The 27,990-nt window shown below is 42.8% G+C and overlaps 1 protein-coding gene and 1 pseudogene across 1 annotated transcript; both read left to right on the plus strand.

The window, feature by feature from the left end:
• LOC146581451 (uncharacterized) lies at positions 1 to 25,977 on the plus strand. The gene is made up of 5 exons (XM_085282854.1): positions 1 to 614; positions 2,637 to 2,810; positions 13,601 to 13,774; positions 19,641 to 19,817; positions 20,965 to 25,977. Exons 1-5 carry the CDS (start codon positions 22 to 24, stop codon positions 20,972 to 20,974), a joined length of 1,128 nt encoding a protein of 375 aa, XP_085138980.1. The 5' UTR covers positions 1 to 21; the 3' UTR covers positions 20,975 to 25,977.
• Positions 21,507 to 27,928, plus strand: LOC146581452 (stonustoxin subunit beta-like; annotated as a pseudogene).
• Positions 27,929 to 27,990: the final 62 nt, after the last annotated feature.

Raw genomic sequence — 27,990 nt, forward strand, 5'->3', positions numbered from 1 at the left:
TTTGTGTCTGTGTGTGCCTGTATGTCTGTGTCTATATGTCAGGTTGGGTGTCAGGCGCCACCTCTCTGGGGACATCTCAGGCCCTCCAAGGTTTGGAGGCCTATCTCCACCCACCACCACTTCCCCTGCCAGTGGCGGACTCCCTCAGGTGTCGGTGCGTTGGTGGTTCTTTGTGTCTGGGGGTGGGCGTCCGGGTACACACCGGCTCACTCCTTGGCGGCCGCTTATCGGGGCCTGGAGCCTGGGGCTCGCTCGGGCCACTTCGGAGGTGGGGTGCCCCCGGCCTCTCGGCCTGGGGCTCGGTCACTCAGGCACAGCTGGCTGCCGGCGGAGCTCACGGGCGCGTCACCGCAACTCCCCCTGGCTTCTGCTCCGCGGCTGCTGAGTGAGCCCTCATCTGGGACTCTCCTCAGCTCTTACTGGGACAGTGGCGCGGCTGCCCCTCTGTTGGTCTTCCTTGGTCTCTTGTGTTCTGGGGGCCTCTGGATGTCTGGAGTTTTGATCTCCTCCACACCTGCTTCATACCCTGGAGGACGGGGCTGTGGCTCCCCACACTCCCTAGCAGATCGTTACATGGAGAAACCTTTGGAATGCAAGCATGCTGATCCACACAGGTATGCACACAGGTGTGCACACGGGTATTCACAGACGCGGACTACAGCTTTCTTGGCTGCTGCCTCAAAGCACATTGTGCGCTGTCTATCTTGCGTGCTGCACAATATCGTTTATTATTTAGTATCTACTGATATCTACTGCTAGCTAGTTTATTGTGATGGTGCCGTTTTTTTATTATGTTGCTCTTTGTTGTTTGCTTTCTCTTCTGTTTTTTTTCTCCATACAGGTAACCCAGGTGTTTTGTTTTTTTGTTTGTTTGTTTTTTTTTCTTTCTTCCCCACCTTCTCACCGCCTCTTCTCCCCTTTGGTTTTCTTTCTCTCCCTCTCTTTCTTTCATTCTTTCTCCCTGTCCTATCCCCCAGTCATGTCTGTCCCGTTTGTAGCAAATGAAAATAAAATAAATTCATAATTATAATAAAGGTCAATCAAATGGACCAATATGGCAAGGCCATGATGATCCACTTGGTAAAATAAATCCGCTTGGCATCTGTCTTGGCCTTAAGACAACAATTCTGATGGTAAAGATCCAAACGGGACACAAAAAAAAAAAAAAAAAAGAAACTAGTAGTAGTAGTAGTTATTCCCATCACTGCTGTAGGAGTTGCATTTAGTCACAGCTGATTGTCTTCTTTGAACAATCACAATGACTACTGTTGTAAAACCAAGCACACAAACAACCAATGAGAGTAAAGAACAGGATAAAGAGCTCCTGTGATGCTGGCAAAGAAATGAGCAGCAGACGGCCGTCTACATGTTGTAGAGGTTTACAGTTACCAGGGGGCGCTGTCACAGCCATGCAGTCAGTAAGCTGCTCTACTTGTGCTGTTGTTGGTGAAGCTGAAGTGAAAATGAGTCTTAAAACAACGAAAAGTGTCCACTGCAGGCTCCATCTGAGCTTCTCTTGCTCCTCTTCTTTTATCCTCCATGTTTTTGCTGAACACTGCTGTCGCTCTCTTCCCTGTTCCCACCCACTTTCCAACCAATCAGCATCGGAGCGGGCACAGCGTCGTCTGCACCAACTTTTGTTGTGAGCACGTAGACTCGTCTGCAGAACATTTCCAGTAATATAACCAGCTTTGCATGCTCCCCAAGCAGCAGCTTCAAGCTCACCTCAAATAAGTTTACAGGAAGAACTACTTGGCCATCACGCGTCCAGCTGTTCGTGACCACAGTAGAGTTTGACCACCACGAGCAGCTGCTCAGTGGATTTGGAGAAGAAGTGTCTCCAGCTTCTCACAGGCAGTATGCAGAATGTGGATCTCCACAAAGACTGTGGAGAACTCGTCCCACACTCTAAATTCACACTTGTCTGCACAAAACTTCTGACACGTTCCCGTCTTCGAAGTGTCTTCGAAGTGAAGCTACCAGGTTCAGGTCCAGCTTGTTTATCTGGAGCTGCAGTGATCCATCCTCACGTGCACATTTAGCATTCTTAGTTTTCGTGTTTTTGTATTTTGTTCTTTCTTTATGCCATGGTTCCTAGGTTGTTCTATTAAGATGTTGCTTATTTGATTTCCCCTTGTGACTTTACCCCCTGTGTGCCTTTCTCTGTGTTCCCTCGGTGCTCAGCTTAACATTCCCAGTTTAGTTGTGTTTCTTTGTGAAGCCTGCAATAAAGCAGAGATTTTGAGTTTAGCTTTTGTCTCTGTGAGTTTTCCATTTGGGTGCTCATCTGCCTGCACACAGCTAGTTCACGACATCCTGAACTGGTAGTTTGTTTTGGACTCTGATATTTCTTGTTCAGTTTTTTTATTTCACACAGCAAAACTTAAAAAAATTTCATGTTTCTATGATAAATATATTACTTTAATGTGAAACATTCAGAAAAACGTCAATGAGATTTTTTTTTCCTTGTTGTGTTTGTTTGAAGCTGCTTCCTGTTGGCTTCAGCTGTTTGGAGTTTCCATTTTCTAAACTTCTACATTCTGAACCTTCTTCAGCTCTGAACAGATGATGAAACACTGAATGATTTCAAGCTCACACTTTGTCTAATACACTTTAATCTTTCATTCTTGATACAGACTGGAGCGCTGTGGTTTGTCAGAGATCAGCTGTGATTATCTGGCAGCAGTGCTGAAGTTCAACCCCTCCCATCTGAGAGAGCTGGACCTGAGCCTGAACAACCTACATGATTCAGGAGTGAAGCATCTGTGTGGTTTTCTGGAGAGTCCAGGATGTGGACTTGAAACTCTGAGGTCAGTCAGCATGTTTGAGTTGTACTGAGATGAAAATGATATGAAAGTTGTGCTGACACTAAACTGATATTATACTGATCCACACTGAGGATCTTCATGGTAAAGTCTGTTTTCTTCTTCTCTGGTTTAGTCCATTAACTGTTGCAGAACAATATTTACATTTCAAACAGTGATACTCAACGTATGGCCCGTGCCCCACACACGGCCCTCCACAGGGTGCCGAGCAGCCTGCCGACCTTTCTTAATTCAGAGAGAGGGGACCCTGATTACCGTTCTTCCTCACAGTTCTAAGTATCAGACAAAACAATGAATAATCCACAGCTGACTGTCTTTAGCAGGTCAAAGGTCAAGGCACACAGCAATCTGTGAAACAAACAGTTTGGAGCAGAAGTTATTGCACACTTACAAACTGACACTGCTGCACGGCATGCTGGGTAATGCTAGCTGGTCAGGTATGTACGGTGGCCCCTAGAGACAAAGCATGTACAAACTCCAAAACACTTGCAAAATCCAAAACACTTGCAAACTAAAAAACACTTGCAAACTCCAAAACACGTACAAACTCCAAAACACATGCAAACTCCAAAACACGTACAAACTCCAAAACACATGCAAAATCTAAAACACTTGCAAACTCCAAAACACGTACAAACTCCAAAACACATGCAAAATCTAAAACACTTGCAAACTCCAAAACACGTACAAACTCCAAAACACATGCAAATTCCAAAACACAATGGAAGTGCTCCAGGACGCTAGGGGCAGTGTTGAGCTTTTGTTACCTAGTAACTACACAAGCCAGGAAGTACCAATGACCGGATTTGGGGTTTGCAGCCTTAAAGGCCGCATTTTAAGGCAGATTAGTTTGCAAACGTGAGCACATTACCCCTGTTCTTGCCTCCTTACACTGGTTGCCTGTCCATTTTAGAATTCATTTTAAAATTTTATTGCTTGCTTTTAAAGTCTTAAATGGCCTGGCTCCGTCTTACCTGTCAGACCTTTTACACCAATACACTCCACAAAGGTCTCTCAGATCATCTGACCAGTCACTCCTTGCTGTCCCCATGTCGAGACTGAAACACCGAGGGGACCGAGCTTTCGCTGTTGTGCCCCCAAACTATGGAACAAACTGCCCCTCCATATTAGGCTGGCCCCAACACTTGAAATGTTTAAATCACTTTTAAAAACACACTTTTTTTCAAAGGCCTTCTAGGAGTGTTATCAGAGCCAGTTTGTAGTCAGTTTTTAGTCAGCTGTTGGTCATTCTTAATCTTTTTACTTTGTTAATCTTATTCATTGTATATCTTATTGTTTATTCTACTCATGTTGATTTATTTTTATCTTCTTTTTCAATTATATATTTGTTTTGTTTATTGATTTCATTGTATGCTTAAAGTATGGTTTTAACTGCTATCTCTGTTTTATTATTGGAAAGCACTTTGGTCAACTTTGTTGTTTTTAAAAGTGCTATATAAATAAAGTTGGATTGGATTGGATTGGATTACGTCACAGCGACAAGAGAAGGATTTCCCAATTCAAAGGCTGCTCGAAATGCGGCCCTCAAATGCATCCTTAATTTCCCTGAATTTTAAGGATGGGTCGGTGTTGCCTTCATGGCCCAACATATCCCAGACTTCATAGTGCGGTGGTGGTGTGGATAATTTTGCCGAAAAAAAAAAAACGGTGGAAGCGGAGCGGAGGAAGAGTAAACTTTCAGAAGTAAGTACTGAATATTATGTCACTTATTTATGCGCAAATATTTTTTTTTAATGAAGAACATTAAACCATTATTGTTGGCCACATGTCGGGAAAGTTATGTGACATTAACTTGGTTTTAAAGCCTTTAAAATATACGCCGTTCAATAGTCGACCTTAATCTGACAGAGAATGTGATGATTTTGTGGATAATTAAAGTCAGTCATATATCCACAAACACAACAAGCTGAAAGTCAGTGATGCTGCTCGGTTTGCAGTCCTGAACATCACGGCACAAGCAGGATCCACTGCACTGTTAATGTTAGCTATGTTATATTGCTGCCTCTGTTCGGTGGTGTCGAGCCAAACGGACTTTAACGTGTGTTTGAACGAGCTGACGGTTCACTCGTTAAGCTGAAAGAAAGATGCTTTAATCACAGGAGTCACACATGTGTCCACTGCACCATCTGGAACTCTTCTTGTTTCGTAATAACACAAACACTAAATCCTGCTTCTTTTGTGCTGTTGTGTAGCAGTGTGTACACCTGAGACTGTCACCTGTCTGTCTGTCCTGCACTCTCTCTGTTTCTTTCTCTCTGATTGTGGAATAAAAGTATGAACATGTGTTTATAAGTTACACTTGTGTTTGAATCCTGCAGCTTATCACACATTTGATTTCCATGTGTGACAACTGCAAGTGTCCAGAGTGAGGACAGACTGAGGGACCCACTGCTGCACATCATCTGTGAGGCTTTGCACCCCTGATGATCCACCAGGACAAACTCAGCAGTGTGTGAGGAAGAGGAGGAGGAAGAGCCAGCAGCAGCTGACAGATGGAGAGAATAGACAGACTGTTCCCTGTTTGTGAAGGACTGCTAGAAAAGTTTAAAATAACTAATTGTCTGTCCTGAATCAGTCTTATTAGGTAATGTTCAAATAATTTGATCATTGCAGTGTTTTCAGTGTGGGAGAAAGTACTCAGGGCCTTCAAGTTACACACTGTGAAAGGCAGCAACAAGTGTAATATTCAGAAACCTAAAGTACAGTGTGGCAAAAAAGTATTTAGTCAGCCACCGATTGTGCAAGTTCCCCCACTTAAAATGATGACAGAGGTCAGTAATTTGCACCAGAGGTACACTTCAACTGTGAGAGACAGAATGTGAAAAAAAATCCATGAATCCACATGGTAGGATTTGTAAAGAATTTATTCGTAAATGAGGGTAGAAAATAAGTATTTGGTCACCTCAAACAAGGAAAATCTCTGGCTCTCACAGACCTGTAACGTCTTCTGTGAGAAGCTTTTCTGTCTCCCACTTGTTACCTCAGAAAATGGAAGACATACAAGACCACTGATAATCTCCCTCCATCTGGGGCTCCACGCAAGATCTCATCCCGTGGGGTCAAAATGATCATGAGAACGGTGAGCAAAGATCCCAGAACCACACGGGGGGACCTGGTGAATGACCTGCAGAGAGCTGGGACCAAAGTAACAAAGGTCACCATCAGTAACACACTACAACGGCAGGGAATCAAATCCCGCAGTGCCAGACGTGTTCCGCTGCTGAAGCCAGTGCATGTCCAGGCCCGTCTGAAGTTTGCCAGAGAGCACATGGATGATACAGCAGAGGATTGGGAGAATGTCATGTGGTCAGATGAAACCAAAGTAGAACTTTTTGGTATAAACTCAACTCGTCGTGTTTGGAGGAAGAAGAATACTGAGTTGCATCCCAAGAACACCATACCTACTGTGAAGCATGGGGGTGGAAACATCATGCTATGGGGCTGTTTTTCTGCCAAGGGGACAGGACGACTGATCCGTGTTAAGGACAGAATGAATGGGGCCATGTATCGTGAGATTTTGAGCCAAAACCTCCTTCCATCAGTGAGAACTTTGAAGATGAAACGAGGCTGGGTCTCCCAACATGACAATGATCCAAAACACACCGCCCGGGCAACAAAGGAGTGGCTCCGTAAGAAGCATTTGAAAGTCCTGGAGTGGCCTAGCCAGTCTCCAGACCTCAACCCCATAGAAAATCTGTGGCGGGAGTTGAAAGTCCGTGTTGCTCGGCGACAGCCCCAAAACATCACTGCTCTCGAGAAGATCTGCATGGAGGAATGGGCCAAAATACCAGCTACTGTGTGTGCAAACCTGGTAAAGACCTATAGTAAACGTTTGACCTCTGTTATTGCCAACAAAGGTTATGTTACAAAGTATTGAGTTGTATTTTTGTTATTGACCAAATACTTATTTTCCACCCTGATTTACCAATAAATTCTTTACAAATCCTACCATGTGAATTCATGGATTTTTTTTCACATTCTGTCTCTCACAGTTGAAGTGTACCTCTGGTGCAAATTACTGACCTCTGTCATCATTTTAAGTGGGGGAACTTGCACAATCGGTGGCTGACTAAATACTTTTTTGCCCCACTGTATGTATCAGCAGCAGAATGGACCTAAAAATAAATGTTGGTTCCAGTTCTATGAAGCTTTGAGTATTTTGGATCAGTAGCTGCTGTGTTTGTTGCATCATATTGCTGTAATTGTTTATATGCTTTATATATTCTGAGGTAAGTTGATCTATAGTGTTACATCATATTCTATAAGGATGTTATGTGTTTGTAGACTTTCTGCCCAGTTTGACCCATTTAGCAGACGTCAGCCTGTTTAAGGCTCTGATATCTATTCTGTATGACTTAAAGCAGTTATGACATGGTCTGATTTTCTCACCCAATAAAGGAATATTTCATATATCAGTCTACTCTTCATTCTATCAGACACAGTTATCACAGCTTGTACATTTTCTTTTTATAAATATATGTAAGCAATGAGCCAAATTTAGTAATGCCAGCATACTGAAGGAACAACATTTGTCTCTTATATATGATACACCTATATTAGAGCTGGGCGATAGAACGATAACGATATGTATCGCGATATAACTTTTACTCGATAGAGAAATTAAGCTATCGCGATAGACCTCGCCGCTCTTGTTCTCTTAAAAAAAAAAAAAAAAAAGGTCAGCCGATCCAAATTCAGTAGCGCAGAGCCGAACCAATCACAGCCGCAGCGTCACGTCGCGTGACTTGTTACGTACAGCACAAGTGCCAAGCCGCACGTGTGTTTGTTTGGGAAGCAGCCAGCGCGTAATGGAGCCAGCGCATAATGGAGGAAATGAGTGCGCCGACTAGAAAAATCAACCGAGCGTGACCGAAGAGAAAACAGATGATGGTTCCAACGCCGGAGAGATTGTCGAACGGAAGAGCCATAGAAGTTCCGTAGTTTGAAGGTATTTCGGCTATTTCAAGTCTGACAAAAACAGAGTAGCGTGCACTGTAAATTGTGCCGAAAGCAAGTCTGGAAATACAATAAACTGGTGCATGCGTCACACTGTGCGCCACGTTATTGTTTCGGTGAAATGAATTTCTACAATACTGTTAATTCTACTCTCTGCAGTGTTTACATGCTTACACATACACACAGTTACTGTCCGTCCACACATACGACTCGGTTCTGCTTCTATGCCCCAGCTTTGTTTACTTTTTCCCACCGAGGCTTCTAGACTTCTGATTGGCCAACATTTCTTTTTTTTTTTTTTTTTTTAAATAAATAGGACAGGGGGAATGAATGAGAGAGAGAGGGGGAGAGAAAGAAAGAAAACCAAAGGGGAGAAGAGACGGTGAGAAGGGGGGGGAAGAGAGACAAAAAAAAAAAAAAACTCCTGGGTCACCTGTATGGAGAAAAAAAACAAACAAACAAACAAACAAAAACAAACAGAGGAGACAGCAAACAACAAAGAGCAACATAATAATAGAGAAAACAAAGCACCATCACAATAAACTAGCTAGTCATAGATATCAGTATTTACTAAGTAATAAACGATATTGTGCAGCACGCAAGATAGACAGCGCACAGTGTGCTTTGAGGCAGCAGCCAAGAAAGCTTTAGTCCGCGTCTGTGAATACCCATGTGTACACCTGTGTGGATCAGCATGCTTGCATTCCAAAGGTTTCTCCATGTAATGATCTGCTAGAGGGTGTGGGGGGGCCACAGCCCCGTCCTCCAGGGTGTGAAGCGGGTATGGAGGAGATCAAAACTCCAGACATCCAGAGGCCCCCAGAACACAAGAGACCATGGAAGACCAACAGAGGGGCAGCCGCGCCACTGTCCCAGTAAGAGCTGAGGAGAGTCCCAGATGAGGGCTCGCCCAGCAGCCGCGGAGCAGAAGTCAGGGGGAGTTGCAGTGACGCGCCCGTGAGCTCCGCCGGCCCCCAGCTGCGCCTGAGTGACCGAGCCCTAGGCCGAGAGGCCGGGGGCACCCCACCTCCAAAGGGGCCCGAGCGAGCCCCAGGCCCCAGGCCCCGACAAGCGGCCGCCAAGGAGTGAGCCGGTGTGTACCCGGACGCCCACCCCCAGACACAAAGAACCACCAACACACCGACACCTGAGGGAGTCCGCCACCGGCAGGGGAAGTGGTGGTGGGTGGAGATAGGCCTCCAAACCTTGGAGGGCCTGAGATGTCCCCAGAGAGGTGGCGTCTGATACCCAACCTGACATATAGACACAGACATACAGGCACACACAGACACAAACATCCATTCCCACCCTCATGCTCTCATATGCACTCACTCCACACTCAACCAACGTGGAGACAGACATAAAGAGACGCTGTACACACAATCACACTCCCCAAGCGTACTCTACAAACCGGGTCTAGGTACCCTTGCCCCTGGAGGGGGGAATTGCACCCAGACCCAGGTGGTGTTACCCTTTTCCCTGCGGTGGGGAGAGGCAGACCACCCCGACTCCGCAGCAGCAGGGAGGCCCCACACCCCAGACCGCAGTCGGACGGCCAACTCCTCCTACTAGCCCTCCCGCTCCAGCAGGCCGCAGAGAATGGGGGTGGGAGAAGACTCCAAACCTCCCTCCACCCGCTCATTGTAGTGTTGATGCATATGTGTTCTAAGGTGCAATTAAAACCCAGGAGGGCTTGGAGCTACCTGCCAAGGAGCAGCAGGTAAGCGCATAGTCCCTCCTGCTAACCCTCAATGACTAAGTGTATTTAAAATTGAGAGGTGGGCAACGACGTCAGGGGTGAGGTATACACCCTGATGGTGATTTGGACTCCGTGATTGTGCCCACCCCCAAGATCCTATATGTATGTGTAATGAGAGTGTGAATAATGTGAATGTCTAAGTTGTGGGATAAAATTGAGGCAGAGGCAGCCAGAAGGGGACAGGGGGGGGGGGGGGGGGGTAGCCTCCTCTGCACCCTGGTGACATACCCCCACTCCAAGGCCCTGCATGTGTGGGTTGGCCAACATTTCTGCACGGTTAGGAATCTAGCGCCACCTGCTGCTTTGGCATGTTCATAGCAGCGTTTTCCTTCATTTCTGCCTTTATGTGTGGACGGGATTATTTTTTAAAACGAAAACGGAAAATCTCAGTTTTCAAAAATACCCGTGTACGTGTGGACGTAGCCTCAGTCTCTGACTGGAAGCGCTAATTCGTCATTCGGCTTTTGTCAGACTAAAGTAACTGTTAAAACTGTTTGAAAAGCTCAGCTATACAACAAGGAGAGATTGAGAATTTCCTTTTAGTTCTCAGTTTATTTGATATTGACAAAAGTTAGTCAGTTTTGTCTGTTCTTCTGTAAAACAAACTAAGATTTATTTTTAGAATTAATATTTTGTTTCTAAGTGGAATTGACAATTTAGTCTGTTTCATTTGTTCTATTTTGAAACTTAAACGCTTTAGCGGCTGCCTTTTGTGTAGTTTGCAATATTTGCCTTTATTTATCTGAAAAAGTCTCATGTTCCTTAAGTACATCTACCCTGTTGAACTTATTATGGGAAATAAATATTTAAAAACAAGCTGCTGATTATTTCACATTTTACTTGTGAGCAACGGCACATTTAAATCTTACAAATATAGTTATTTGGCTTATATCGTGATAGATATCGTTATCACCTGAAATGAAAAAAACATATCGTGATATGAAAAAATCTCATATCGCCCAGCTCTAACCTATATATGCACTGTCAAAGATACTTGTCTTTGAGTGAAGATTTAAGGTGATAAGACATGTAAATAACTGCAACTTGAATCTGTACTGAAGCTCAGTATTTGACACAGAGTTCATGTTCACTGCTGTAATAGCTAATAATGATTAATATAATAACTATAATATTGGCCATATTATATTTACATTACCAAAGTGATATGACTTTAGTCTCATGAACAACATCAGCTAATTCTTATTTACTAATTAATCTTGAAATAACTGTTCAGTACAGAAATGAAGCCCAAAAATCATGTTTTACTGTCCTGTGGTCTCAGCCTCAGATACTTATCAAGTCACACAAAGCTCTTGTAGAAACAAACAAACAAATGAACAAAATATGTTCTCCTTCATTTCTGTCAAACCAAGTTGTATGACACGTTTCCAGCGGTTAGTATCACGGTTGCTAGGCAACCTGGGAAGCGCGAAGGAGACTAGACCGTCCCATACAGACAAACTTGCCGTTTATTTTGCAAATCGAGCTCAACACTGCCCCTAGCGTCCTGGAGCACTTCCGTTGTGTTTTGGAGTTTGCAAGTGTTTTGGAGTTTGCAAGTGTTTTGGATTTTGCAAGTGTTTTGGAGTTTGTACGTGTTTTGGAGTTTGTACGTGTTTTGGAGTTTGTACGTGTTTTGGAGTTTGCATGTGTTTTTTAGTTTGCAAGTGTTTTGGAGTTTGCAAGTGTTTTGGAGTTTGTACGTGTTTTGGAGTTTGCATGTGCTTTGGAGTTTGTACGTGTTTTGTGTCTAGGGGCCACCGTAGGTATGGGTGTGTTAACAGCTGTGAGGCTTCATGGCTGCAGAACACTGAAGAAGAGAAAAGAGATGGAGGATGAAGAAAAGAGGCGGAGATGAACCAGAAGTTTAACTCCAGAGAGGAGCTGTGTGTGTGGCTGGGGCTCAGGCAACTCCGCCCACACAGTGACAGTGAAGCAGGTGAAGAGTAATAAATAAAGACTTCAACAGCAGACAGGATTTCATAAGCTGATGTACAAACATGTAGACTGATGGTGGCATCTACAGAAACAGGTCCATAAAGACTGAAGCCTGTCTCCATTCCTTTGCATATTCCATATTTGATACTGAGAGTTTCCAGAAGAGCAAACATCAAACATGCCTCCAAACATGTGTCGAGTCAGACTGACATAATTTCTACAGAGAACAGTGTGAGCTCTCAGCAGGTCACTTCAATAAGAAAGACAGACAGTGCAGCAGGAATGACTAAACCCACTAATAGTCTGATATCCCCGTGTTCCTGTTGTTCTACAGCATCATCAATAATGCTGCTCCACCACCATCACTGCAGCTGACCAATCAGCTTGTGTGACGTCATGTGACGCTCTGTGATTCTGACTGGAGAAATGCTAAATGGCTTACCTGAAGCTGACCTGAGAAACAGTCAAAGTACAGATGATTCCTACAAAGTGTGTGCGTTCAGCATGAGATGAGTTTGGCAGTATTGTGTGTGCACAGATGGACTCCACAGGAGATCTCTTTTATGAAGCAACTGTGAAAGTTTGTTCAACAGTGGGAAACATTTCAGAGAACATCTCAGAGAATACCTGTGAAGCAGAAGCTACACAAAATAATAGAAGAAAAGCAAAACAAATTCTGCTCTGAGCCATCGTTTAAACATCACTATCAGACAGTAAAGGCTCCCAAAGACTGCTCACCTCTCAAACTTAGTTAAAGATGCTGGTGCTGTCCACAGATCAGCTGACCTGCTGGGCTTAATGCTAACATGCACACATGAAGCTAATACCACCGCGAGAAGCTGCTCAGTGGATTTGGAGAAGAAGTGTCTCCAGCTTCTCACAGGCAGTATGCAGAATGTGGATCTCCACAAAGACTGTCGAGAACTCGTCCCAGACTCAAAATCCACACTTGTCTGCACAAAATTTCTCACATGTTCCCATCACAAGTGTCTTATAAGTGAAGCTACCAGATTCAGGTCCAGCTTATTTATCTGGAGCTGCAGTAGATGATCCATCTTTACAAAGCAACACAGACCAGATATGCAAACAGCATCATACAACACAACCAAAGGATTCTCTCTGCATTTCTGTGGCTGATGCTGCTGGAACGAAGCTGTTTGAAACCTTGTTGTTCTGCACTTTGGGACCAGAAGAGGAAACTGAAGCTCTGTGCAGAGGGTCCAATGGAAGCAGCCAAGTGCTGTAAGTGTCTGCTGTACAGGTATGCTGGTTCAGCTGTGGTTCAGCACAGTTTCACAGTGTGACTCAATAAATGCAGCATGAAACAAAACCATGATGCTTTCATCAGTGTGGAAATAAGAAAGTTATCTGTAACGTTAAAGACACTGAAGCTCTTTCACTCACAGCTTTACAGTTTCAGCTTTTTTGTCTAGCTTTACTGTACAGCCTTCACCACAGTCCTACTGTCAGCCTCCTGAACTGGTAGTTTTTTTTGTTTGTTTGTTTGTTTTGGACTCTGTTTCCTGTTCAGTTTTTTTGTTTCGCACAGTAAAACTAGACCATTTTTCATATGTTTATGGTAAATGTATGACTCTATTGGCGATCGTGGCTCAAGAGTTGGGAGTAATCAGAAGGTTGCCGGTTCGAGCCACGGCTTGGACAGTCTTGGTCGTTGTGTCCTTGGGCAAGACACTTCACCCGTTGCCTACTGGTGGTGGTCAGAGGGGCCGGTGGCTCAAGTGTCCGGCAGCCTCGCCTCTGTCAGTGCGCCCCAGGGTGGCTGTGGCTACAATGTAGCTCGCCATCACCAGTGTGTGAATGGGTGGATGACTGGTTGTGTAAAGCGCTTTGGGGTCCTTAGGGACTAGAAAAGCGCTATATAAATACAGGCCATTTACCATCTATTTGTGAAACATTCAGAGTTTTTTCTCTTGTTGTGTTTGTTTGAAGCTGCTTCCTGTTGGCTTCAGCTGTTTGGAGTTTCCATTTTCTAAACTTCTACATTCTGAACCTTCTTCAGCTCTGAACAGATGATGAAACACTGAATGATTTCAAGCACACACTTTGTCTAATAAACTTACATCTTTCATTCTTTTTACAGATTGTGGGACTGTGGTTTGTCAGAGATCAGCTGTGATTATCTGGCAGCAGCACTGAAGTCCAACCCCTCCCACCTGAGAGAGCTGGACCTGAGCCTGAACAACCTACATGATTCAGGAGTGAAACAGCTGTGTGGTTTTCTGCAGACTCCAGGATGTGGACTTGAAACTCTGAGGTCAGTCAGCATGTTTTAGTTGTGCTGAGATGAAAATAATGTGAAAGTTGTGCTGACACTAAACTGCAGACATAAAACTGCTATTATACTGATCCACACTGAAGATCTTCATGGTAAAGTCTGTTTTCTTCTTCTCTGGTTTGGTCCATTGACTGTAGCAGAACAATGTTCACATTTCAAACACTCAAAGAAGAAGGAAAAATCCTCCACTGGATAATTCACTATGAAACTCTTAACCTCTTCATTCCACCTTAAAGACATTCTGACACTGAAATCCAAACCAAAATGGCAGTTTGCTTTAGAGACAACAGTCCAACACAAAACATACATACATCATACAAAACACAGGCCAACATCCAAAAACAATGTGGGCTTTAGAGATAATTGAGAAACTTTCTGGGGGAAACCCGGGCTTGTTAGGAGAGACGGCATCCATCCCACTTTGGATGGAGCAGCTCTCATTAAATCCCCCAAAACATTACTATCCAGAGTTGGGAGTCGCAAGTCATGCTTTGAGGTGAATCCGACTATATCTAGTCATTACCTCTCAGCCCCACGCACTAACTCAGGCTAACTGTTCCCTCAATTTTTATTTAATAGGGGTCTTCTGAATCGCTCTTTGGTTCTGGGTGAGAGACCAGATAACTTACCATGGGAGACCCTGCCAGGGGACAAAACATAGCCCCTGGGATCCCTGGGACACACAAATTCCTCCACCACAATAAGGTAGCAATTCATGGAGGTGCCCTTTCTTGTCTGATTTCCTAATAACATTTAAATTTACAATAACTGATCACACAGCAGTGGGGAGTAGACTTCATCACAGTAGATGTCCTGTAACTAAGTTTAAGAATATAATTCACCCACTGTTATCATCTTCAATGTCCTGTACCAACTGAAAAAACAAGTCTTTATGATTATAAAATGGATTGAATCGCGTAATCCTTTTAAACACAGGACTTACCACCTGATAAGACTTACCACCCGGATAAGGGAATTTCTCCACAGCCCATTGTAATCTGGAGGAACTCACCTTGTGATCACTCTCAACAAAATATTTTTTTTTCACAAAAAAAGAAACATGTGACATGCTATCATGTATTTTACAAAGCATGTTTGTTCCCATATAATCAGGTGTGTGTCTCTAGGTGCAAGCTTCACCCATACATCAGAAACAGGAAACTCAGTCTGTTAGAGTCTGTACTGACCTCCCAGCCCCTTGCTCCTTCAGTGGGCTGGTTTCAGTCATTATGCAAATGTACTGTTTATAAGATTGGGGAAACTTGCAGTCAGCTGAGACTGAAGAAGTCACTTGGATGAGTGACGAAACGTTTCTCCCACAAAACGCTACATCCAGATGAACAGAATCAACTTTTGGAGACCTTTAACCTTATTTATTCATCATAAATGAATTGTCTTTAAATGATGTCGCCTTTCAGTCCTTCACAGAATTTCCCTCATACAGTAAATCACTTGTGTTGCTCAATCAGCAAAAAGCATCTCATAATTTTACTATATTACCAACTAAATTTATCGTCTGATCACTGGTTGGTCACACCAGAGTCTCTTTTCCAAAGGTTAACCTGCAACCTGGACAGTTAATTGTCAGCAGTGGATAAACTCAGCATTTGATAACAAGTGTATGTTAAGTTTTCCCTGTTTTAACAGTGATGAGAAATATGGGCATGTCATGAGTGTGATGTTCATTGCATGTGTGTGTTAGTAGGAGGGTTAATACACTCTCTGCTTGTGTACGTGTGTTAGCATTCTTTTACCATTTGTTGCGATGCTCCGGACACTTCCTAAACCTCCACGAGTCAGTCGGCCTCAATTTTCAACCCAATTTTCATGTGCTCTCACATTAACAACAACAGACTTCATTTTTCCTCCATGCTCTCTTCTCCCTCCTTCTCACCGCTGCTGTCTGTCTCCCACATCTGCAGCAGGTCACAGTCGTTGACGTATCAGAGGCCCAGTTCGCCATTCTACTTCTGCTTCGACTTATTTTTCTTCTTTTCAGTCTCTTCCTTTGCCATTTCAACTCCAGTGTGGCACATGTCAAACTCAAATAGTCTTCTAAAGTCCATTCACACAGCACTCAGCCTTAGTTTAGCCGGTGTGATCAGTCCCCGCGGACCCATCACAGAGTGAAGCTTCACGTGAGGGACCCTGCTCGCAGTGCCATATTGTCATGTAAGTTTAAAAAATAACCTGCAAACCACCCAGTGAGCATTATTTGAAGTGGGTTTAATAAACATATTGCAATGTGGAGAGAAACATCCAGGCCAAACACCAGGAATGATCTCTGACGATGGCCACTGCCTTGGACTCTTTTATACACACACAGACACTCTCAAACAAAGAACATTCCATAGGACATCACATATCCCTACACCTTCAGTCCAGCTCATCCTTGACCCCTTCCCACTCTAAGAAAAGTTACAACCAGTCACCTCCCTTGAGCAGGGTGCCTAGATGTCTTCAACTCTACAAAAGGCCCTCTGTGAAGATGCAATAAAACCTGAGGCCCACTTGTGATAACATTCCGCATGCATACAACTAAGTGAGAAAGTGATAATACTACTGCTAAAGTGATGTGATGTTAAAATATGTGATTAATACACAGAATAAAGAAATTTCCACCACACAACACGGAGCAGAGCAGCTACCTGACGCTACTCCAGCAGAGGTCGATTATCTTGTTAATAACTTTGCCTCCTCACTACTGTTACAGAATAAATATATATTCTTAGTGCTTATTTTCTGATCATATTGTTTCATGTATTTTAATACTAAAGGCCTGTATAAAGCAAGGCCAGCTGTGAGAGAGAACTAGGTCAGAGGGTGACAGGTTGCCTTAACAACGGAGTCTTAATTTAGAGGAGAATTAAAACAGGAAGTTTTGTGCAGAGCTGCAGAGAACAGGAAGTGAAACTAGTGCAGCACAGGAGTTGTTTTTATCGAAACTATGTGTGATGTGTAAAGGACCAAAATAACACCTATATGATACACATTTTTGGCTTCTAATGCTAGAGATCTGCAAATTGGCTTTGGACTGTGCATGTCTCTCTCTTCCAGAAGATGATTAAATAAAATAATTACCGTATTTCCCAGACTAAAAAGCGCACCTAAATATTAGCCGCACAAGCTAAAATTAGGGGAAAATCCTGTTTTGTACATACATTAGCCGCACCTGACTAAAAGCCGCAGGTGTTTCAATGTTGACTTATCATATGTAAGAGAATATGCACAAAGGGAATTGTCAGGAAAGAGATGGCTGTTTGGGGACACACCCCTTTTATTAATATTTTGAAAAACAAGTTACGGGTACATATTTGCATAACTTTTTAGGTATATGTACAAGTAGCGGTAATTACAAGTACGAAACATGTACTGTGCTTCATAAATGAGTAACAAATGTAGTACAAAACCACCAAAGTCCTCTTCTCCAGTGTCGGAAACGAACAGGCTCAGGGTGGCTTTGTCATCCACTCTCAGCTTCTTTCCTTCATTGTCACTTTCAAAACCAAAGAAATCCTCGTTGTCAGTGTCAGAGTCGAACACCCTCTGAAGGGCCGTGGCGGTGTCCTCCTCTCCATCATGCAGCAGTCCAGCCCTTCAAAATCCGTTGGTGATTGTGGATGTTTTCACACTTTTCCACGCTGTCAGATTCCACCGGTGGAGTTGAGCATAACTTGCTTTTCGCAAGTTTATCGCCGCTCGTCATCCACGCCTCCCGCTGAACGCGTAGCGCTACTTTGAAGTTTGTTTTTCGTGCTACTTCGTACGGCACTACGTTGCCTGGCGGACGGACATGTGACCAACATACCACTCTTGAACCCCGATCCTTCCGCCAGGCAACGTAGTGCCGTACAACAGCGGAACAAACAAAACAAATCATCTTACGATATCACAAAAATCATGGACAATCCATAGAAAAGCTGCACCTGACTAAAAGCCGCAGGGTTCAAAGCTTGTGCAAAAAGTAGCGGCTTATAGCCCGACAATTACGGTATAAATATTTTGACTGAGTTGTGTTCTCTATTCAGTAAAAGAATGACAAGAACCAGATTTAATACTACGTACGACTCTGGATACTGTAGCTCCTGTGAAAACTAAGGTCTCTAATCAGAAGTACCTGACTCGGTGGTATAATTCTCAAACACGTAGCCTAAAGCAGATGACTCGTAAGCTGGAGAGGAAATGGCGTGTCACAAATTTAGAGGATCATCATTTAGCCTGGAGAAATAGTTTGTTGCTTTATAAGAAAGCCCTCCGCAAAGCCAGAACATCTTACTATTCGTCACTGATTGAAGAAAATAAGAACAACCCCAGGTTTCTCTTCAGCTCTGTAGCCAGGCTGACAAACAGTCAGAGCTCTTTTGAGCCAACCATCCCTTTAACGTTAACTAGTAATGACTTCATGAACTTCTTCATAAATACAGTTTTAATCATTAGAGAAAAAATTGCTCATAATCTTCTCACATTATCTACAGCTACTTTTAGTACCATTGATATTCATTTAGAAAGAACAACTGGAGAAAAAGACTCTGAGTTAACTTCAGTAATTAAACCATCGTGTCTTTTAGACCCCATTCCTACAAAACTGCTCAAAGAAGTCCTGCCATTAATTAATTCTTCGATCTTAAATATGATCAACCTATCTCTAATGATCGGCTATGTACCACAGGCCTTCAAGCTGGCTGTAGTTAAACCTTTACTCAAAAAGTATCTCTAGACCCAGCAGTCTTAGCTAATTATAGGCCAATCTCCAACCTTCCTTTATATCAAACATCCTTGAAAGAGTAGCTGTCAAACAGCTAACAGATCATCTGCAGAGGAATGGTTTATTTGAAGAGTTTCAGTCAGGTTTCAGAGCTCATCACAGCACAGAAACAGCTTTAGTGAAGGTTACAAATGATCTTCTTATGGCCTCTGACAGTGGACTCATCTCTGTGCTTGTCCTGCTAGACCTCAGTGCAGCGTTCGATACTGTCGACCATAATATCCTATTAGAGCGATTAGAACATGCTGTAGGTATTACAGGTACTGCGCTGCAGTGGTTTGTATCATATCTATCTAATAGACTCCAGTTTGTGCATGTAAATGGAGAGTCCTCTTCACACACTGAGGTTAATTATGGAGTTCCACAGGGTTCAGTGCTAGGACCAATTCTGTTTACATTATACATGCTTCCCTTAGGCAGTATCATTAGAAGACATAGCATACATTTACACTGCTATGCAGATGACACCCAGCTCTATCTGTCCATGAAGCCAGATAACACACACCAATGAGTTAAACTGCAGGAATGTCTTAAAGACATAAAGACCTGGATGGCCGCTAACTTTCTGCTTCTTAATTCAGATAAAACTGAGGTTATTGTACTCTGCCCTGAAAATCTTAGAAATATGATATCTAACCAGATTCTTACTCTGGATGGCATTACCTTGGCCTCCAGTAACACTGTGAGGAACCTTGGAGTCATTTTTGACCAGGACATGTCCTTCAACGCACATATTAAACAAATATGTAAGACTGCGTTCTTCCATTTGTGCAACATCTCTAAAGTTAGAAATATCCTGTCTCAGAGTGACGCTGAAAAACTAGTTCATGCATTTATTACTTCCAGGCTGGACTACTGTAATTCATTATTATCAGGAAGTCCTAAAAACTCCCTGAAAAGCCTTCAGCTAATCCAAAATGCTGCAGCAAGAGTCCTGACAGGGACTAGAAAGAGAGAGCAGATTTCTCCTGTTTTGGCTTCCTGTTAAATCCAGAATTCAAAATCCTGCTCCTCACATACAAGGTCTTAAATAATCAGGCCCCATCTTATCTTAACGACCTTATTACTTTATTTATACAGATTGAGTTACTGTGGTTTGTCAGAGAACAGCTGTGATTATCTGGCAGCAGCACTGAAGTCCAACCCCACCCACCTGAGAGAGCTGGACCTGAGGAGAAACTACAGCCTGCAGGATCCAGATGTGAAGCAGCTGTCTGATCTTCAGGAGAGTCCAGACTACAGACTGGAGACTCTGAGGTCAGTAGAGTGTTGGAGTGTGTGGGTGGTGCTGTCAGCAGTATTGTACTAAACACAGTCGGTATGAAACAAAGAAGCTGTGAGAGGAGAATGGTGACAGGCTTCAGGATTGGATACAAACACTTCCTGTTTCTGCCTTTTTGTGACCTTTATGGTCACCATAGTAATGGCTGACACTCTCTGATCAAACACTGTAAACATCCAATCAGCTCTCTGAACAAAGCAGCACGCAGACCAATGACTGCATTCATTTCCAAGATAAAGCAGTGAAGAACACAGTCTGTAGGTGAGGAAGAATTTAGTGAGAGCAGATGTTTGGATGGAATTCCTCCAGTTAACAGCTGGAACCGTCCTTCTGGATTGTTGGGCTTGTTGTTGGGGTTCCTACAGAGCTCAGAGTGGACACACCAAGTTTATTCTAATGAATGAAAGTCCAAACTCAAACTAGGAGTGAAAAACATTTTCACCAACTTCAATAAAAATCCAATGTAAAGATTAGCAAAAGTGAAACAACGAGTCCTAGTACAGTCCCAGCACTGAAGTCCCTGCTGCTCTTTATACTGGATGTGTCACGGCTGCCGGGGCAAGCCATGTGGTGTTTGTAGAACAAGGACCCAAGATGCAGGAAACAGCTAGATGCAGGTGAACGTTTATTTACAAAATGGAAAACAGGAAATGAGGCACGAGAAACTACTAAAAACCTAAACTGGGAAAACTAATGAGACCTGAAATAATAACAAAGCAGGACAAAGAGCAGAAAGACAGAGAACGAATGAAGAGAACACCATGAAACGCAGACAGAGTTACAACCAGCACAGGCAAACACACTCTATATATACAGACACAAGGTAACGAGGGAACTAGACACAGGAGGGAGACACAGCTGAACCTAATGAACATGACGAGGAGGAAACAACCAGAAAGCATGAACCTAGATCCAGAAACACTAGACATTACACAAAGACCTGACAGAACTGGAACAGAGGGAGTACAGAACCAAAAACAAAGATAATATATAATAATCAAAACAAAACCACTGAGTCCAGAGAGTCAGGACCGTGAAAGGATGTGCTGCATCACTGACTGACAGCTGATGAAGAGTCTCTGGAAACACTCGTTTATCTCCTCTTCCTTCTTCTCTCTGCAGGTGGTCCTGATAGTAGACAGGACGGTGTGTGTGCCTAGAGAGGAGCAGCTGTGTCCTGATGATCCAGAGAGGTCGAAGCAGCAGCAGCTTGTGTGTAGAGACGCTCTGACTGGGCCATGTTACTGGGAGGTGGAGTGGAGAGGAGAGCTTCATCCAGCAGTGACTGATAGAGGAATGAGAAGAAGTGCAGATGACTGTCAGTGCTGCAGAGTGAACTGCTCTGAGAACAGCTCCACTGTCAGACACAATGTAGAGTCCAGCATCATCCCTGTGTGTCCCTCTGGATCTGACAGGATCTTCAGTGTATCTGGACTGCTCTGTCCTTTTACAGTCTGTGACTGAAACCTTTGAATCAGACTCATTTTTAATCTTTGCTGTTAAACTGGGCAGTGATGCAGCTTTGAACTGTTAAATATTCCAATTCTTTGATCTTTGGGCAGAAGGAAGAACAACACTCGTTGTATAAATGCTCAATCAACAATCCCTTTATTCCATACAATTCTCATTATTCCATACAACACTTTTGAGCATTGACCATCCGGATGGGAGATGTGCCTGAAGAGGGTAACAGCAGATCTCAAAATGTCAAACCGTTACTCAAACTCTCATAGCCTCTGGTGGCCCCCACCTAGTCATAAAAGCCTAAACATCCACATTCTTTCTCTCTCTCAGTGAGCCTGAGTTACGACCTTGGCTCCCTGTTCAGTATGTTCTGGGGTGGCTGTAGCTCAGGTGGCAGAGCAGGTCAGCCACTAATCAGAAGGTCGGTGGTTCGATCCCAGGCAGCCTCTGGGCTGCATGTCAAATATCCTTGGGCAAGATACTAACCCCATGTTTGCCTACTGGTGGTGGTCAGAGGGCCCGGTGGCGCCTGTGTCCGGCAGCCTCGCCTCTGTCAGTGCGCCCCAGGGCAGCTGTGGCTACAACGTAGCTTGCCATCGCCTGTGTGTGAATGGGTGAATGACTGAATGTAGTGTAAAGCGCTTTGGGGTCCTATGGACTAGAAAACGCTATACAAATGCAGGCCATTTACCATTTCTCTTTGTAATCAGAAAAGAAAGGCCATGATTCTACACAAACAGCATTTCTTATAACTCAGCAGTATAATGCATCATAAAACTATGTATTCATTCACAAGAAATCAGCAGTCTAATGTAATACAAATCAGTCTAATAAATGTAACAGTTATCACATTCTTCTAAGTCAGGAGAATAATGCAACCTAAAACTACATAATAGTTTCACAATCTTTAATTAGAGGTATAACGTGGCATAAGATGATATAATAATCTCACAGAACCCACGAGAGTACCCTTTGACCTTTAAATGACCCCATGACCTTTCCTCCAGCGCCACCCTCAGTTCACAAACAGCGTGTGACTGATTAACTGAACTGATCAATATTCCAGAAGTTTCACAGACTCAATGCTGCACTCTGATTAAAAAGAGCTTTCACTTCCTGTCACTGCTAGTGTATGGGCAGAAATCTGTGCCATCAGAAACTGAATTTGAATAAGTTAAATTTGAATTTGAATTGCTTGGATTGAATCTGAATTGTAACTTGAATAAATGCTTTTAAAAACTGAATATGAATTAGCCTAATGAATGAAATTCAATTTATTGGTATGAAAATGATCATCACTAAATTGAAATTGAATATTATATTTTGAAAATGAATTCATTTACTTTGAAACCGTATTTTATCCTTTAAAAATTTAGATCTCGAATAATTTCAGATTCACTTCTCACCATTCAGTTTCAGTTTTACAATTCAATTTCAGTTCCAAAATTCAGTTTTTTGGGACTTACATCTGGTTCCGGTTCAAGAGTAATCGAGCGCAGATTAATAGGACCGAAAGTGTTACTGACGGGAATCTACAGCATCTTGAGCTGAATTAAGACTTCAGAAGTCATTTGTCATGTCGAATGACCAGGTTGGTAATAAATTTATTACATGTATAAGAATGAGCGTCATGTTAACAAATGATAGCCGTACAGTAACTTTTATGCTTATTGTAGCTGTTAGCTAAAAACGCTAATTTAGCGTAGTTTGCCCTGGATTCAGCTTTGACAAACAAATATGATCGACTGTTTCTTGTAGAATTCTAAAGTTGTCATCTTGTACCCTCTCAGAGCCCTGTATGCTTGCAGAGACCCCTACAGTAGGGAAACATGCAAAACAGTGTCCAAACCTTTGTATTTTTGCTTTATTTATGTCTTACACAGCATCCCAACTCTTTAGCTAACTTAATAACTTAATAACTTTAGCTAAAGTGAATAGTTAATTCATATCAAATTAACATTAACTGCTAACATCAGCCTACCTTCCACTAGCTGCTCACATTGTTATAAAGAAAGGGAAAACGGTATTACCATTAGCTGCTAATAATTATTCACCCCTAATTACTATTAGCCGCTAATGGCAACCTATTTAGCATTAACTATCACATCGTTATAACGCATGGGAAACTGGAACTGTTCCACCTGATCTTAAACATGCTATTGTCCACCCACTTCTCAAAAAAACTTACTGTGACACAACTTAATTTTTAGACCAATCTCTAAACTGTCTTTTTTGTGTAAAAATTTAGAAAAAGTTGCCTTTCTCCAGCTTCAAGCCTTTCTGGAGACTAATGCCATCTTAAAATTATTTCTGTCTGGTTTTAAAGTGCTACATAGCAGTGAAAATGTGCTCATAAAAGTTCTTAATGATCTTTTACTGATTACCGATTCTGGAAATACCGTCATTTTAGTACTTTTAGATTTAAGTGCGGCATTTGGTACAGTGGATCACGGAATTCTGCAATCAAGATTGAAAAATTGTGTGGGCATTAAGGGTACTGCACTTAAATGGTTCAGATCCTACCTAACTCAGGAGTTTTTCTGTCAGGTTTGATGGCTCTTCTTCCACATCCACCCCACTTACCTGTGGGGTCCTACAAGGGTCTGTCCTTGGACCAATACTTTTTCCCTGTGTATGCTCCCGCTAGGTTCTATTTTTAGAAAACATGGAATCTCGTTCCACTGTTATGCTGACGATTCTCAAGTCTTTTTTTCCATTAAAAAGAAATCTGCAGACTCCTTTAAAGTTTTACTTGACTGTCTTGATGACATTAAATCATGGTTCACGTTAAATTTTTTGCATATAAATGATCAGCTACTAATGATTTTTTTTACCTTAAATTAGCATTAGCTGCGAATGGAAGCCTACTTACTGTAGCATTAGTTGCTGACATTGTTTTAAACCAAAGGTAAACAGTGTCAGCATTAGCGGATAATGCTAATTCACATCAAAATAGCATTTGTTGTAACGGCGGCCTACTTAGCATTAGCTGCTCACATTGTTATAAAGCAAGGGACAACAGTATTAGCATTAGCTGCTAATGGTTTTTCATCTCACGGCTCTTTCTGTGACTAACTAGAGGATCCAAACCAATCAGATGACAATATTTACATGACTACCACTCCTTGAAGTGTATTTGTGAAAATGTTGGACTGTTCCGTTATCAGTGTCTAACAGTATGTGTATGAGAGCCATGTAATGTTGAGAGAGAGAGAGCGAATTTTGATACGTGAGAGATTTGTGATTTTTAGCGTGTTTTAGTTAGTTAGTGTGTAGTTAGTTTGTAGTTAGTGTGCGAATAAAGAAAATATTTTACTGATACATATGGCTTTCATCATTATCATTGCATTAAAAGCTACTGGCATTAGATTAAAACTTTTATTAAAGGTGTGGCTATAATCATTTTATACACACATTGCATTGTGCTCATGAAGCGTTGATGCTCAGTCTATTTAAAGGTCTTAAGCTTCGTTTGGCACGATGTCCCGACAATCCATGGTGTAAGTGACTTGGAGCAGCAGAAAGTGAAAAGTCCTAAACGCTTACAAACACAAATGATTTTAAAGATAGGCCAGGCCAAAGGCCTGGAATTCATTTAGCTTCTAACTGCATTTGAGTTTGCCTAGTAACAGGTGACAGAAGAAGAGTCGAGAAGGTTGCAAACCCACAGGGACCATCTGGAGGGTGAAACAAATTGCCATGTATGGAAGAATGTGATAGAAAGAGGAACTTCTTTGTCTGTTTTTAGCTTTTTAATTGACCGTGTACTGTAACAGCTGACTGCGGTCGTGAGGTCTCAGAATCTGCTCTTTGAGCAAAAGAATGACAAGACCACGGAACTGAAGGTTAATAACATGGAGAAACTCGCGGCTATCCAACGGAAGATTGAGAGACCAGTGTCGGAGTGTTAAAGAACAGCTTGAAATTCTCATGAGTTGTTGCAAAAGGAAAATTACCATCATAATGCGGCTACCCCTTCGGCGCCAGCTGTGGGCTCAAGGCTGGAGCTGAACAACAACACCCTGATAACGACTGTGTTGAGTCTGTTCCTTCCCATCCCATGCAAGGCCACCTGGGTTGGCTGGAAGACTGTTTACTTAGCCTGGCAGGGCGAAGGACACTGTCTCAGCTGAGCTATGGACACACACACACATACATATACACTGATAAGCACTCACTGACGCATCACCCTCCCTACCCCGGATCCAACGCCACCTCCAACGCTTACCTCCCCTCTGATGTGGACATCGGGTCAGCTGGAGGCGCAGTCGAAAGATTGCAGCGGTCCCAGATCAGATGTACACACTGGAACTCTTTGCCATGCTGCTTGTCTGTGTTTATTGTGCTATGGTGTGTTGATATCTGTGCATTCCTGTATTATCCTTTTGTGTTGCACATTTCGATGTTTTTTTCCTCGCTACCTGGCCTGACCTGTCTCCCCAATGTGATGTTTGTGTATTGTATGTACAGTCGGCAAGGTCTGTCATCTCGGTTGTGGGCAAAAGACCTGCAACTGACAAATAAAGGCTATCTCATCATCATCATCTGATGCATGTCATATTCTTGTTAATGCATGAAGGGGCATTCTGAAGTGTATTTTTGGGCGAAGGTCTATGCTGATGTGTTGCAGTGTACATCTTCCCATGCGTGTGTTCAATAAAATCATTGTTTGACTGCACTCTTCTGGGCCAGTGTTGGTTTGTTCTTATCCTCAATATTTAGAATTCGGGACAGTTTTGGTGCCATCACCCGGATATTGAGGAAAAACGGTTGGAGGTGTTGACGGAGAAATCCGGGGCCCGAGGGGGGTCAGACGGACGGACACGATCCAGTGGTTCGACTGAGTGGACTGGGCTCTTATAGAAAGGTAGGCACATGCCTGTTGATTTTTATCCAAAGTGTGCTGAATTGGACGACAAAATTAAAAGTCTACTCAGTTAATTAATGGTAAATGTCTGTTTTGATTTTTGATGAATTCTTGAAAAGAAAGTGAAACTTTGAAGTAATGATAATGAAACTTGGAGAATGACAGTACTGATTTAAAGGTCACATGTTCGTTCATGGTAAAACACAAAGAGAATAATGTGTGTTTGAGAATATATAGGTGATTGGTCATTTTTGTTAAGTGCAAAGTTCAGGAGTGGGAACTCCCTGCCTTTTACAGATGTGTAAAAGGACCCTCCGGCGTGAGGATTATCCCAGGTAGCACCTGCCAAGACTTGGGACCTTGGTTGAAAATAGCTAATGATCAAAGGATTTCTTTATGCACTTATTTGGTCAGTAGAAAACCAGATTTCGGGCGTGGGAATGCTGAGGAATAAACCTTGCGTTGGTCAACGCTTTTAAATTGTTTTAGAATTTTAGAAAATCGAGCCAGTTGTGGTCCGGCAGTTTACTGGTAAATTGATTTTAAAGAAGGTCAGACTCTGGTGAAAGACGCTGCCATTAAGTAGGTCAGATTCCAGGTGGATGCTGCTAAAATTTGTCGAAATTGTGTAGGTTTTGGTGTTGAGTATGTCAGGGATCCGTCTGTTTATTGTTATAATTGTAAGACGTCTGTGTAAAATAAAATAAGCTTCTGTTTATAAAAGAAATTATTAAGTGGGCATTGTTGGAAGTGTGTTGACAATGTGTGTTGAAATGCAGGTGTGAATGGCGTGTGTATGGTTTTGAGCTGTGTTTAAATCATTGCTGGACCCGCCGAGGTCCATTTGCTAAATCTCTTGGGTGAAAATATGACAGAAGCAACTTTTGAATTTTGTGGAGAAGTTTGAAGAACTGAGCTTCAGTCTTCTCCATATCTTTGTGCGCTGTGACGAGTTAAACCACTGTTATAACCCCAAGAATTGTGTGTAAAGTAAGTGTGTTTTTAATGTGATTCATGAAAACAAAGCAGCACACATTCAACCATCTTCATCATGTCAGGAGTCATCATCAAAGTGTCAATCAATGAACAGATGATGGATCAATAACTGCAGCTGGATTGTGTTTGTTCTCTCCATCAGATTCCTGTCAACTCACAATCGACACAAACACAGTGAACACAAAGCTCCAACTGTCTGACAGCAACAGGAAGGTGACACATGTGGAGGAGGTTCAGTCATATCCTGATCATCCAAACAGATTTGATGTTTCTCAGCTGCTGTGTAGAAATGGTCTGACTGGTCGCTGTTACTGGGAGGTCGACTGCAGAGGATAGGTTTATATATCAGTGAATTACAGAAGAATCAGAAGGAAAGGAGACTGTGATGACTGTGGGTTTGGATGGAATGATCAGTCCTGGAGTCTGAACTGCTCTGTTGATGGTCCTTGTTTTGTCTGGCACAATAACACAGAAACATCCATCTCCTCCTCCTCCTCTGTCTCTAACAGAGCAGCAGTGTATGTGGACTGTCCTACTGGCACTCTGTCTTTCTACAGAGTCTCCTCTGACACTCTGATCCACCTCCACACCTTCAACACCACATTCACTCAAACTCTTTATCCTGGGTTTATGTTCTTGTTTCCTGGTTGCTCAGTGTCCCTGTGCTGAGTGGAGTGTAAAGAGTGTCTCCTGTTACAGAAACACTCTGACTGTTGAACAGATAGTTCAGTCTGTACATGTCTGTCTCTTTCACTCACAAACACGTTTTCAGATTCATGGATTCAATCAGTTGATGTTTCTCTTTCTTAATGGCATGTTTC

This window comes from Mchenga conophoros, linkage group LG2, assembly GCF_057382185.1.
Source record: "Mchenga conophoros isolate Kocher_MC1m ecotype Shallow Benthic linkage group LG2, M_conophoros_male_GT1.1, whole genome shotgun sequence".
Taxonomy (NCBI): domain Eukaryota; kingdom Metazoa; phylum Chordata; class Actinopteri; order Cichliformes; family Cichlidae; genus Mchenga; species Mchenga conophoros.

What these genes read in the sequence shown, in the direction of transcription:
- LOC146581451 (XM_085282854.1), top strand. Translation starts at nt 22, where the DNA reads ATGTCTGTGTCTATATGTCAGGTTGGGTGTCAGGCGCCACCTCTCTGG. An exon ending in AAGCATGCTGATCCACACAG is followed by an intron (nt 615 to 2,636) that starts GTATGCACACAG and finishes TTCTTGATACAG; the next exon opens with ACTGGAGCGCTGTGGTTTGT. An exon ending in TGTGGACTTGAAACTCTGAG is followed by an intron (nt 13,775 to 19,640) that starts GTCAGTCAGCAT and finishes TTATTTATACAG; the next exon opens with ATTGAGTTACTGTGGTTTGT.